This window comes from Rhagoletis pomonella, unplaced genomic scaffold (assembly GCF_013731165.1).
Source record: "Rhagoletis pomonella isolate Grant_MI unplaced genomic scaffold, Rhpom_1.0 Rhpom_scaffold_01290, whole genome shotgun sequence".
Classification (NCBI taxonomy): domain Eukaryota; kingdom Metazoa; phylum Arthropoda; class Insecta; order Diptera; family Tephritidae; genus Rhagoletis; species Rhagoletis pomonella.
In genome coordinates, this window is record NW_023459844.1 from 1,466 (window position 1) to 14,870 (window position 13,405).

Genomic DNA, 13,405 nt, shown 5'->3' on the forward strand with positions numbered 1-13,405 from the left:
CTCGTTTAGTATAAATGGAGGAGTCCTTCACAATTCTGAGCCGCAGAGTTTCGCTGGGATACCAAATTCAGACATCGCGGTATAAAGACAAGTTCTTTTTTTTTGAGATTAAGATATTTAAAAACCTGATGTGGTAGAGCAATTCTAACTTCATTAGCTAATGAATGACGTATATTCTTTACCAGTAGAAAAATAATCGGTTGAGAAGAGTTATAGAAACGAGGTACAGGTTCGAATTCTAAACCGATAGAGTTCAAAAGCTTAGGGCCGGTTACTCAATGTCTGGGTAACACTAATCTCCGGTTAAACATATTTATCGACGATGCCGACTCCCTGTTGCATGCATCTAGTCGAATACGTTGATAACGATGTTTAACCGCAGATTAGTGTTAACCAGATATTGAGTAACCGGCCCTTAGGATATGTTTGTACTGGTGTCTATTGTGCTTGCCCTACAAATTTTGGGAAGGTGTCGCTGGAATAGATGCGAAGATTAGCTGTTGTTTGAAAGATCATTGCTTTTGTTTGTCGGTACCGTCAGTAACTTCACAGTAAATTGCAGCTAATGAACTGATCGCTTGGCCCAACTTTTCGTACTAGCTGACTAGCTGACAAGCAATTTAATTACACAAGTAGAGCCGAGTCACAAAAATATTGATGTTTTTTCCCTTAACCCTAGAAGTACATACTCCTTCAAATCGACAAGCCGACGACGTGTCTTGATTACGTACATATACAAAAATAAGAATGTACATACTTTCAGGTTTAATAACCCTGGAAACCAAAGTTTTTAGGTTTTTCGACACGCTGATCACGAATTTTATGTAAAATTAAAACTTTGAGAGTTGACAGCTGTCAAATAAACTGTTAATTTTTCTAAAAATTAGCAAATATTTTTTAAGATGCTACTGGTAAGGGTTTTGACACGCTAGGCACGAATTTACGTCAAATTAAAACCTTGATAGTTTACGACTGTCGAAGTGACTGTCAATTAGAAATTAGGAAAATTTCCCAACAATTAAACGTACTATGTTCTGCATTACATCAGAGTAGCACAAAACTACTCCAGCATATTAAAAGTGGCATTGTTGGTATATTTTTTCGTTTGTTCTTCACTTCACAGATGCTTTTTTGAAATTAATAAAAACCAAAAGCAAAAATTAAAAATTAAATGTTGCATCTGACGGCATTCGAACTCGAACATGCTGGGAGCTAACAACTAACAGCGAGCATCTCTACGCGTTCAGCTATAGCCAGACATGCAAATATGCATTCAAATGCTCAACTTCAATCACATTTCGTTAAAACACGAGCAGTTATCGGGTAACAATAAGCTGCTGCAGAGACCCGAGTTGGTCTGCTGCAGCATGACAGAGGAACACTTTTGTAAGTACTCCAATATACCACACATAGAGTACATGGTCCAACGATTTTTGCAGGGTAATGATCCACGATGTAGAGAGACAGAAGTGGCGCATTCAGCAGTACCGCTACTTTGATTTTGGCGAATTTGACAGAACTCGTTTTACTAATGTCAACTAGCTCAGTGTTTCATTATTCTTCTTTATTTCGCCATTTCTGGGCGTAATATTAAATTTTTCTTCGATCTTCAATTTTCTGTTCAAAAAGTGGATAAACAACACAACTACGATTTGTTTACAAATGGCGGCCGCCGCCTTTTTTTGTCTCCTCCGTCTCCTCTTTCGTTGCGAACGTGACGTCATCACCTGCAGGAATGCGCAATCTTGTATTCTATCATTCTTGCTTATGATCAGCATTGATGCACCAAGGGAATAATTTGCATACACATCTCTAAGAAAATATGTATTTGTTGTAACAAAGAATTTATTTCGTTTTTTTTGTATTTAGATACAAAAATTTACGCTAAAAATTGATTGATATTGGTAGTTGCCTTATTTACCAAAACATTAATCGCCTTAAGATCCTTAAGAATAGATTGTTATTACTTCACGACCTCCTCCCCGGACCATTAGCACCTTTTCTAAACCTTCAGTTAACACCTCTAGAAACTCCATATCTGTAAAGGCAAATAGTTAAGTAAACCCGTTTGATGTCCACATAATGTAAATAAACAGCTTACAATTGCTTTCACGATCGATTTTAGATTCCCGCGGAGGCCCAGGTAAATTCATTATAACAAGTTGGGCATCTTGTGATTTATTTACAATAACTTCATTCAACTTCACTGCCGTGTGCATTCGACGAACATTGATTTCGTCACTGTAATTAAGTAAAATTACGAATTAAAAGTTATCTTATGACGTTTATATTATTCAAAAACAGAGTAAATATTTACATACATACAAATATATGTACGTACAATGGCTCAAACAACTGTTCTCATGGTGAGTTTTTTAATATTTACGATGTTTTTAAAGCTAAAAATGTTTTTTTATTAAAAAAAAAAATATATATTGCTCATGCTACAACTAAAGCCATATAAATCAAAGAGGCGATCTATAGACAAAAAAAAAAATCATAAAACTTTCATAAAAAATTAGAGCTTTTTAACCTGACTTTTTAGAAAATTGTCATGTATCCAGTTTTAAGGCATAATAAAGTACAAGTTTCAGGCAGCTAGAGTTCGGGTGGATTTTTAATATTTTTTTTTGTTGCCGGTATCTTGCGTTTTTTTTTTAACTTAACAAAAAATAAAAAAAATGAAATTTGGTTTAATATTTCCAAATTCTATAATTTTAAATTTTGATTTATATTTTGGTTATGGCATGAACAATATTTTTATAGAAAAAAAAGAAAAATTTTAACTTGAAAAACATTGTGAATATTAAAAAATCAGCATGTGAACGGTTGTTTGAATCCCTGTAAGTATACATATATTTTAAAACGACGTTCACATGTACATCCATTCTCAAATTACATACTTCAAATGTAAATATTCAAAAAACCAATAGTGGAATTCGCGCTTCTGTGTATTCGCTGTATCCTGCGTACCTGTAACTGGTCGAGCGTGTGGTTGTTGTTGCATGTGTATTTGTTGTACCGCTAGCAACAACAAATCATGCAGTTACAATTACACAACATACAACGAATACACCGAAGAGCGAATTCCCCTGATGTAAACGTGCAGTCGCTATTTCGAACGTACGGTTTTAAAGTCGTATTTCGATTTCCTCCAGAGATAGTTTTCTCAGGTTTTTCATCTTCACTTTGTCCCTTTTCTACAGAATTTAATGTCGATCCATTTTCTAATTTTGTGTCCAGCGAGTCGATTTCAGCTTCTTTTGCCCTAGCCTTTTCGTCGCCATCGGCTTCCTGAAAAATGTGAATGTACATTATACTCGTACTTGCCTTTATAGTAGACGTTATTAAACACATCAAGTGCATAAAGCTTCAATTGTTGATTACTTACGTTCTCATGCTTCTCTTCTACATTGATTGTTGGATCTGCAAATCGAACTTTTGAAGAAGTCTTTGTAACATCATGATGATGATCAACAATCGTTTGAACCTGTAAATCAGTTTGTCTTAAATATTCTTCAGTTTTTGTGAGATATTACATTTGGCTATGCCAAATGTTTTGTACCCTTCACGCCATATGTAAACTAATTATTGGAAGAACCGAAACTACGCAAATTTTTTGAAATCATTAGCTTTAGTTGGGCGTTAATCCCAAGAGAAATTTGTTTAGCGTGATGGGGTAAAAATTTAAATTTAATAGTAAAATGCCAAAACAAAGATGAAGTAATGAATACTTTTTAAAAGCCTGCCTGCAACTAACTTTTAACATATGTACATGTGACATATTTTCTTCGGTTCGTCGTAATTATATTAGTTATCGATTTTAATAAAGGAATATTCATTATATTCAATCGAATAAGTTTGGAAATAAAATGTATTAAAAATAAACAGGAGACTTCAGTTGCCAACATGTGATGACAAAGGATTTGATTTCGAGATTTTTTTACTTGTTTTTGTTTCAATTTGAAAATACTCATATAGAGTAAGTCGCTAATTATGTATTTAATTTGGGTGTTTATGAAATGACGGTTCTTTTGAAATTGTAATAAATAGCACAATCAAACTAGGAAAATCTTCAAATTTTTTGTATGCTGGTCAATTGATTTTCACTACTGTGAGGCTAGACACAAATTTATATGTACATATGTATGTACATACATAAATCGGCTTCAAACATAATTTTTGTTTTCGATGATCTAAATTAAAGTTAAGCTGGCAATTATTTTTAGAACGCTTGAGTCCGTTAACTTAACGGGTCGAGTTTGACTCTGCGGTCGTTGGAGGGTTAAAAAGTTCTGCACAAACGCTAAAAGCCTGATTATGACAACTTAACTTAACTTAACGGAACGTAGAGCTTGGAGCAGTGGTCGGCAGGCCCTAGCTCACTGAGCACATGTGTGTTTCACACGTATACTAAGAGCGGCAGCTGAGCAGTGCATTTAACGAAAATAGTCTCAATTTTGAATCGTTTGAATGTGTTAGAATGCCGACCGCTGGCTTAGAGAATCAAAATGAAACAGATTTCGACGTGGAATTAAGTTATGTTACGTTTTGGCTGTTCAATTATAAGCAACATCCATTTAACAGAATTTTTTAAGTGAGAGCCGTAAGTTACGTTGAGTTGCCATAATTATACCATAACAAGGAATTTTCGACCAAAAAGTGGAACTTTAACCTCTTTTTAAAAGAGGTGAGATGGAGAAAAATAAATTCTCGATTATATAACGTACGCTGGAGCGGAGCTGGAGGGAAGAGTTAAAAAAATTCATTTGCTCCTAAACTCTTTAAAGAAAATTAAATTAACTTAATTTTTTTTTTTTGCTACTAAAAACAACCGTGTTAAATAAATTTTCATTCTATTTTGCATAATGCCCAGCAGTTAGAGATAATTGCCACGTCAACTTAAACGACGATGAAAAAACAATGACTTACCAACCGAAAATGATGATGTTATTTGAAAGCAATAATTGTATTTTATTTGTTTAATAGCCCTCAGGCGCTGCCTTATTTAATTTTTTTTTCGAACCATGAGGAAGCATCTATGAAGTGCAGAATACAAGCGTATTGAATGAAAAATTCAATAAGAAAAATTTCAGAAAAATAGCGAAAAACGTATCCATTTCAAAACCGTTTCCGGTTATTGTCTGTACATACGTTTCTGCCGCACACTTAAGTGGAAAAACCGATCGTCAAAGTATTCGAAAATCCGCATTTTATCCACTTTTTTTTCTTTTTCGGATTTATTTTCGGGTTTTTTGCTGACTGGTTTAATATCTTTCATTTTATTTACAAGACAAAATATATTGGGATCATATATATATATATATATATATATGCCAAACCATTAAAGGACATGCATTTGTATATCGAGACCTAACCACGAAAAAAACGTTATCAAATTTTATTTTTTTTTTCTTTGGATACAAAAATGCTTTTAGAATATGTATATGCATATCTGCAATAAAAATAAAATTTAAAAATATCTCGGTTAGGACTCGATAAGTAATTAAATGAATAAATAAAAAAATATTGGGAGCGCGAGCGGAGCTCGGAGCGAAATCAAATATCGAGGCGGAGCTAGATAGGAGCGATGTAAAAATCCTTTGCTCCGAAGCCCTGGTTTTAACCAAGTTTAGTTTAGGCCTTAAAATTACTGCTCCACTGAGTTGGAAAGGACCGGCTACCCCTCTTTTCTCCAAACCCCCTGAGCGCCGCAAATCGAGTTTACCGTTCCTAACTATCAGCCTGACAACATTCAAAAAGAATTGACGACCATACAAAAAATCGGCAAATTGCCGAAGTTTTTTTACTACTTTTAAATTAAAAAGAGAAGAAGAGTGTTGCGTTCTGCGCAATAGTTGTATTAAACATCTACATGAATATTGAGGTGTAAATATTGTATGGAATGACCCATATGTACATATATTCGCATATTTGAAAGCACAATTATCTTTGTATTTAAGAATGATGTATGAAGGTGATGGAGAAAAATAACACATGAAATTCGAAATAATTTAATTTTTGCTCTTAGCCTTTACCAAAGGTAACTTATCATCCCCGGTGGTTTCCTTAAAATCCACTAGAGTCTGTACCTTTTTCCAAAAACAGACAATACGTGAAATGTATTCAAAAATTTTAGAAAGTTTTTAAGATAAGCACGTTCAGTTACATATGTATGCACATCTGTTTCATTATTCCAAAATGACATACTTACTATTTTAGAGTTTTCTTTCTTATTTAAACGAAGCTCTCTTAACATTTGGTTTCGCTGTTCCATCATCAATGTCCTCTCGTATGTATAGGCGGATATATCGCTATTCATCTATAAGAAAAGAAAATTTTGTTAGAATGTAATTCCAATACTTGAATTTGTAAAATTACCATCTCCACCACTTCTACATCCGCCTCAATTCGTAAATGGTACAGAAAAGTTTTCAAGTCTTTTTTCATCTGAATTGAATTGTCTTCCATTTGAGCTACAGTGAAAATTCTTAATTTGCAATTTCTCCAAGTACGATGCTGTTTCAGCAGGAAAGGCAATAGCATTAGGAGACCTCCATCATGTACTATCCACCAAATGTCAATATTGCCACCGATCTATTAGAAGTAAAAAATAACAATATTGATAATATATGCATGCATATACATATGTATGTAGATATGTATGTATATCGCTAGCTTAGAGTGAATGTTGCTAAGGCCATTTTTTTAATTTTATAGTAGAGGAAAAAAATTCTTATAGATATTTTTTCCAGGTATTTTGCAAATCAACAATATAAATGAATACAACATTTTACGCGTTTAAAGCAAAGCAAAACTTCATAGGAATAAGAAGGATTCGATCTTTATTAAAAAGTTTCGTATAGCAAATTTTCCTTTCATTGAATATGAACGAGAAAAAATAAAACAAGTGCCTTAATCCTTTTCGAAACGATGCATCTTTAATACTCTTTGCTTCCTATATTAAAATATGAGTTTTCATAAAAGTGGATTTAGCAACTTTTCACACTAAGCTAGCGATATAATTTTAATGAAGGAACAAACAACATTGTTCTAAAAATGCCGATAAATGTTGTTATTAAGGAAACATATTTTTTTTATATTAAAAAAGCATTAAGCTCTTAAATGTCAATGTAAAACAGCACCGATTTTTTTTAGTAAAAGGCACAGATATAAAATGCTTAAAATATTAGATACGCTAAAAGTAAGTTTTCTTTCAAGAAAGTTACAACTAAAAATTTCCTTCAAGAAAAAATTTTTAGGTTTTTTGTTTTATCACTCTGAAATATGTTTTGAGAATTTGAGTCTGAATTGGGCGCACTATTGTCAGTTTTTCAGTGCAGGGCCGTGGATTAAACTAAGTTTAAACGCCCGTTTTGGCAGGTTTAAACTAAGATTAGCCAATCAAATGACAACCATCTGTTCAACTTAAATTCAGGTAACTTAATCTCGGCCGCTGTGGTGTAGTGGTAAGCAGTGCGCGCTTCCACTCAGCAGCACCTGGGTTCAAGCCCTGGTCAAAGCAACATCGCGAAAAATATATAGAAAAAAGGTTTTTTTTTTTTGACAGCGGTCGCCGTTCGAAGTCGGCGTAAAACTGTAGGTCCCTTCGCTTTGTGTGACAACATCAAGGCGCACATCACAAAATCGGAGAAGAAGCTCGGCCAAACACTAACCTATGTGTTAGCGCCAATATATTACTATTTATTATTATTACTGAATCTAGGTTTAAACTGGCACTGAAAAACGGGCCCTAAGACTGCTAAATAAAAATTTGTAGTATGTATTTTAAAATTTACTTAACCAAAAGTTTCTATTGTATATTCATGAATTCATTTTGGCTGCATTTCTTTATTCATTCTGAATGTTTGGAATAAACTTTTTTGTTTACTTATTCTTTAGAACGTTCCTGATGATATATTAACGTATATTTCAAACGTATTCTGTTTATTCCGGCTGTGAAATGGTATTATCCGGAATGTATAAAGAAACTCAGCCTTTATTTTTTGAGTCCCCAAGTGGTGGTTTCGGTCCAGTATTTTTTTGTCTATTTTGAACTAGTATGAGACTGGTGTATTTCTGACCGAAATCTGACAATTGCCATCTCGCAGGACATCCGCATGTTAAAAATACCAGTTAATTACATGGAAAAAAGATAGTTGGCTTACTAGTTGGGCATGCGGTTCACACTAGTTGTGAGGTTTTTTACAACTGGTACATTTGACTACTGGGTAATAATAAAAACACTTACTTTGTGGTTAGATTCAGGGAAAAAGTTGATACCCTTTGGAACCAAAAGTGCCATATGGCATGCAGCTACTGTTCGAACGGTTTGTATAAAAGTTTTCCAGCTTTGTTTGCCTTCTTGTCGCCAACTGTAGGGCCAACCAATTATAACAGTATTTGGTTTCATACCTCCGAGGCCTATGGTCTGAATTCTAAAAATATGTCATCATATTAAAAGTTTCTTTATATTTTCATATGTATGTATGGATGTACACATAGTCTACACTTTTAGATAAACTTACACTGAACTTAATCCTTCGCCTATATCTCGAGATACCAATACATCACAGAAGCCTTTAACTTTCTCGTCGTCCATTAATTTTCTCAATGATGCCTTAGCGTCAACCGCTCTGTTCAAAATTTTATGATGATCGCCTTGAATAACGGATACGCATATTGTTAAACCCTTTCCGGCTTTAAGTTGAGTGGCAAACGAAAATATTTTCCTATATTTTGGCATGAAGTTGTCGTTAAACTTTGATAGGACTAATATTTGTGGACGCCAATTTTTGGTATGTGGGGGACCCTCTTCCAAGCGTAAAAGTGAGTATCTAGCAGCAGTCAACGCCATTCCTCTGATTCCATCTCCCCACTCTTTTTCAGCCCTAGAGACACCGAAAATCAAAGTGATGGAATTTGTCACATCATGATATATGTATATATGTAAGTATATAGTATGTGCATAATATGTGTACATTAGGGATGTTAATTTTTCGGCTTTTTCCGATCCCGGGATTTTCGGCATGGCGTTGTCACAATCCCGGGATCACGGGATTTAGATATTATTACCTTTCAACCACTTGAATCGAAACAGGTAAGAAAGTCTAAGGTCGGGCGGAGCCGAACATTAAATACCCGGCGCAAGTATTAAATATATGTTTTTCACCTTTCCGAAAGCTACCGCTACATGGTAAGCCGGGGTGTATGAATTTTGAGTAAATTAGCGTCCTTACATTTCGAAATATTAAAGTTTCGAGCATTTCTGAAATTTACCGTTATATGAAAAGCGGCCGTTATTTTAGTCCGATTTCAATGATTTTCAACGTTTTGCTTTTATTTCTCAAGCACAATAACCGTACCGTTTGGTACAAATTGGTAGAACGGTTACCTAGATATATATGTGTGATCATAAGTGGGCGGTGTCACGCCCATTTTCCAAAATTTTATCATAAACGTATGTCTTGGTAAAGAATTATTGCAAGCATAAATTTTGAATGAATTAGCTTTTGTATTTACTGATTTATCGAAGATTTCGTATTTCTCTAAATTACCGTTATATGGGATGTGGGCGTGGTTATTGTTCGATTTTAAAAATTTCCAGCCATTTGGTATGATGTTCCAAGGCCAATAACTGGGCCAAGTTTGGGAGAAATTAGTGGTTACCAAGATATACACATGTAATCGTAAGTGGGCGTGGTTACGCCCATTTTCCAAAAATATATAGTATTCTTATTTTTCATCTAAATATTATTGTAAATATCAATTTTGAGTGAATAGGCTTGAGTAGTTACGAAAACATGGCAGTTTTCGTATTTCTGAAAACTACCGTTATATGGGGGGTAGGCGTGGTTATTGTCCGATTTTGCTCATTTTTCAATACTTTTTTTTAACCAAGTTATCGTGTGCACAGATGGACGGACAGACGAACGAACGGACAGACTGTCACCGCTTAATCGATTTCTCTTTTCATTCTGATCATTTATGTGTACATTTGTCTATATCTATCTCGATTCGTTTTGCCTGTTACAAACAACCGTTATGTGAACAAAGTTATAATACCCTTGTGCACAAGTGCGCTCGGATATAAAAATGGTTCACTATTTTAAAATTAAGAAAAAACCGGATAAACCGGGTTTATTTTACACAGTTTTCATACAGTGAAAGCGTTTATGTTGGTATGAATTCATGACCAAAAATTACAATAAAACTTGTAACATTAAATATAGCTTTTATTTAGAAAACAGAAAAATAAGTTCGAACTTTTACTTTAGATCAAAAGTAAGACTATTTGCGCTAAAAATTCACGCTTTTTTTCTTAGTTTAACCATTTTTAATACTTTATTGAATATTTTCTGACTTTCTTCGAATTTGAGTAGTGCTTTTGCTGCCGTAGCCGAGTGCTGTAGATTTATAGTAAGAGTGTAGATCGCTCCATCAAAGCTTTAATTGAGAGGTCAAGAATTGTATGAAGTGGAAAAAATAGTTTATTCGATATATAGATCAAGATTTTAAAAACCCCGCCTATAGATATGCAAACAAACCGGTGGAAACTGATTTGCAAAAACCGAGGCAATCACCCTAATACGTATGTATACAGGGTATGTATTTGCATAGTTATATATTTATGTATATGCTAAAACTTACCCACGATATTCGATATATTTGTAAATCACAATGGCCATTCCCATCGCAATTAAAGCAAAGTACCATGAAGTCATAAACATTATTGATATACACAAAGTTAATCCAACTAAAGACAATCCCCAATGATAGAACTTAAATCGTGGCCTCCAGTTAGGTGTTCTCAACAGTGTCTGTACAGCACATGCAAGATTCACGAATCCATAACACATGAGGAAGAACATGGATAATAAGGGTGCCAACAGATCAACATTGCCTAGTAGAAGAAATAGTTTAGGGATTTAAAATATTTATTATACGATTAATCACACGTATGTACATTATTCATGCAAAAGCATTTGTTTGCATGCATGCACTTGTTCATAAATTTCATTTACTTCAAATCGGACATGCGATCTGCACTTTCTCCCTTATATTTATTAATTTTTTTCTGAAACGAGTTCCCGGTAAGTTTAAGTGTTTTCAAAAACGAGAATAGCCAAATGAAATTCACTTGCTTTTGACTCATTTTCATATTCAATTTCTCACTGTATGCATATGAGCAAATCCCTTAAGTTTTTTTTTTTTTTTAGTCTCACTCCCTTCTCTCGGCTAAAGCATTCAGCTTGCATTTATTTCAATCAGTGAGGTTCCAGAAAAAAGTACAATAAAAAATATACCAAGTATTTGAACAATTTTACTCTTAAAACGTTTATTTATGCGAAAAAGTAGCGAAAAATAAGTAATTTTTTTCATTGTTTTGAAATTTAACGATTTTGTTTTTCCAATTTTAATAAGTTAAGTTACTTCAAAATGTTAAAATTAAAGGAAGAAAGTGTTCTTCTTTCCAAAACGAACGAATCTAGTGTTATAAGACTAGTATCTCACCAAATGAAAAATATTACATTGCGTAAAAGATGACTATGATTTGAGAAACTAAAATTCCATTTTTATAATTTTTATTGGTGCACTCGAAATTCAATCTAAAATTGTCATATACACGAAAAGATAAATATACATATATATGCATAAGAAATGCTGTGTTAAAATCTTAAACGCAAATATTTAATATATTTTAAATAATATGACTTTTACGTTAAGGCGTGCGAGTAAACTCGTTAGATGACTTCGTATGGTGCTACGGGCGTATACGTTATATACGCGAATACGGGTATATGTATGAGCGTGAGTGGTTATTTTTAATTGTTTAGTATATCTTTTTTAAGTTTTCATTTATACACAATTTCGCGATGGGATTTGCTCATATACCATTTACATGCCCAAGTATTTACCATGGATTACCTACTACATAATACGTACCCAATAGAATTCCGCCCTGGCATATAACAATCGTGAGAAGTAAAGCTCTTGTAGGTTCACCACGTTTCGAAGATACCGCAAATGGGGATAAAAATGGAATAATTTCGTCTTTTGCTATGGCCTGCAGCAAGCGTGGTGCACCAGTCAAGCTTTGTAGCCCAGCACCAAGTGTTGATAAAAATGAGCCAACAAGTATAACCCATTGGTTTGGCCATGCAATGTTTGCCACTACTAGCTTTCCACCGATGGATTGGCCAAATCTTCAAATAAACGGTTTATCAATAAATATATATATATATATAGTTTAGTTGAAAAACTTTTTTACTACACACTTGTCACGTAAGAGCAGATTATCGACTGTTCCCGCAAATAACAAAACACTAGATAAATACACGGTGCTCGTTGTTAGAATTGCACAAATTGTTCCAATCGGAATACTTTTTTGAGCGTCAGCTAAATCACCAGACCTATTTGATCCCGCCATTATTCCTATGTATATATGCAGTTATAATTAGTTACAGAGTATTAATCTGCACACTTGCATCAGATTTTTACCTGTTACTGACGGGAAGAATATTCCTATTAGCAATGTGAAAGACGTTGTAATATCAGCTACGACTTGATTATATGTAGATGGCGCCAAATTTTCAATATCCACCGTATTTTTCCCATAAGCAATTAATTGGCCTTTCTAAAAAAAATAAATAAATAAAATATTTATAATCTTATCGGCTTTTGATGTATTTACCAATAATAATTCGATTGTTGGCATTAATAAACTAAACTTACTTCTAAAAACGATGGTAAAATATTCTCATAGAATACTCCACTGGCAAGACCCTTGATACCTTTTACTTTTGTAACGTTATTATCTGAGATATAAAAAATGTAGATAATATTCATAGACAGCGCCAAAAGTTTAAGAGTTTAACGCACTTTTATAATATTCATCGCATCCGTTTTCATCACAAAACATGTCCGACAAGAACGTATCACTTTTAGTACAATTATCAATGGGAATGTCTTTGAGCAAACGCTTTCCAAGAACGCACATGCTGAAAAGAAAGAAAAACAAGCCATTGAAATCGTATGCTTCCTATTTAATTGAAGTGTATTAGGGCCTTACTAAAGGTTTTCACTCCCATTAATATTGTCGAATATTCCAACGTAAACAGCAATTATAGAGAATATTACACACGCCAAGGCGACTGCGGCAAATTTATTTACGAACTTTACACCCAAAAACACGATTAATCCTAGTCACACAAATTTGGAGTTACTAGCATTATTTTTTTTTGTAATAGTACACAAATAGATTCTATATTCACCCATAATCAATAGGAGCAATGTGCCGTATACTCTAAAGTTATTATACATTGCATCCGCATCTTTGGTGAAATCGCCAAATATTGAGGCCCATGGAGCCATGTATGTCTGTGAAATTAGATTACTTGTTTAT

The 13,405-nt window shown here is 33.8% G+C and overlaps 1 protein-coding gene across 3 annotated transcripts in view; it reads right to left on the reverse strand.

Annotated features, from left to right (window-relative positions):
• Positions 1-1,827: 1,827 nt before the first annotated feature.
• Positions 1,828-13,405, reverse strand: part of LOC118752182 (solute carrier family 12 member 4-like) — a 34,906-nt gene continuing 23,328 nt past the window's right edge. For 2 of the 3 annotated variants that reach the window (XM_036487037.1, XM_036487038.1), the window contains 16 exons: positions 13,275-13,380; positions 13,073-13,202; positions 12,883-13,001; positions 12,736-12,818; positions 12,502-12,637; positions 12,279-12,435; positions 11,947-12,206; positions 10,651-10,903; positions 8,529-8,891; positions 8,252-8,438; positions 6,382-6,597; positions 6,215-6,322; positions 3,392-3,490; positions 3,128-3,294; positions 2,102-2,241; positions 1,828-2,038 (listed from right to left, as the gene is read on the reverse strand). In XM_036487037.1, the coding sequence (XP_036342930.1) occupies positions 1,947-2,038; positions 2,102-2,241; positions 3,128-3,294; positions 3,392-3,490; positions 6,215-6,322; positions 6,382-6,597; positions 8,252-8,438; positions 8,529-8,891; positions 10,651-10,903; positions 11,947-12,206; positions 12,279-12,435; positions 12,502-12,637; positions 12,736-12,818; positions 12,883-13,001; positions 13,073-13,202; positions 13,275-13,380 (2,616 nt within the window). In that variant the 3' untranslated portion in view covers positions 1,828-1,946. Of the gene's footprint in view, positions 2,039-2,101; positions 2,242-3,127; positions 3,295-3,391; positions 3,491-6,038; positions 6,093-6,214; positions 6,323-6,381; positions 6,598-8,251; positions 8,439-8,528; positions 8,892-10,650; positions 10,904-11,946; positions 12,207-12,278; positions 12,436-12,501; positions 12,638-12,735; positions 12,819-12,882; positions 13,002-13,072; positions 13,203-13,274; positions 13,381-13,405 lie in introns of all 3 variants that reach the window. The other variant, XM_036487039.1, reaches the window with a different exon arrangement.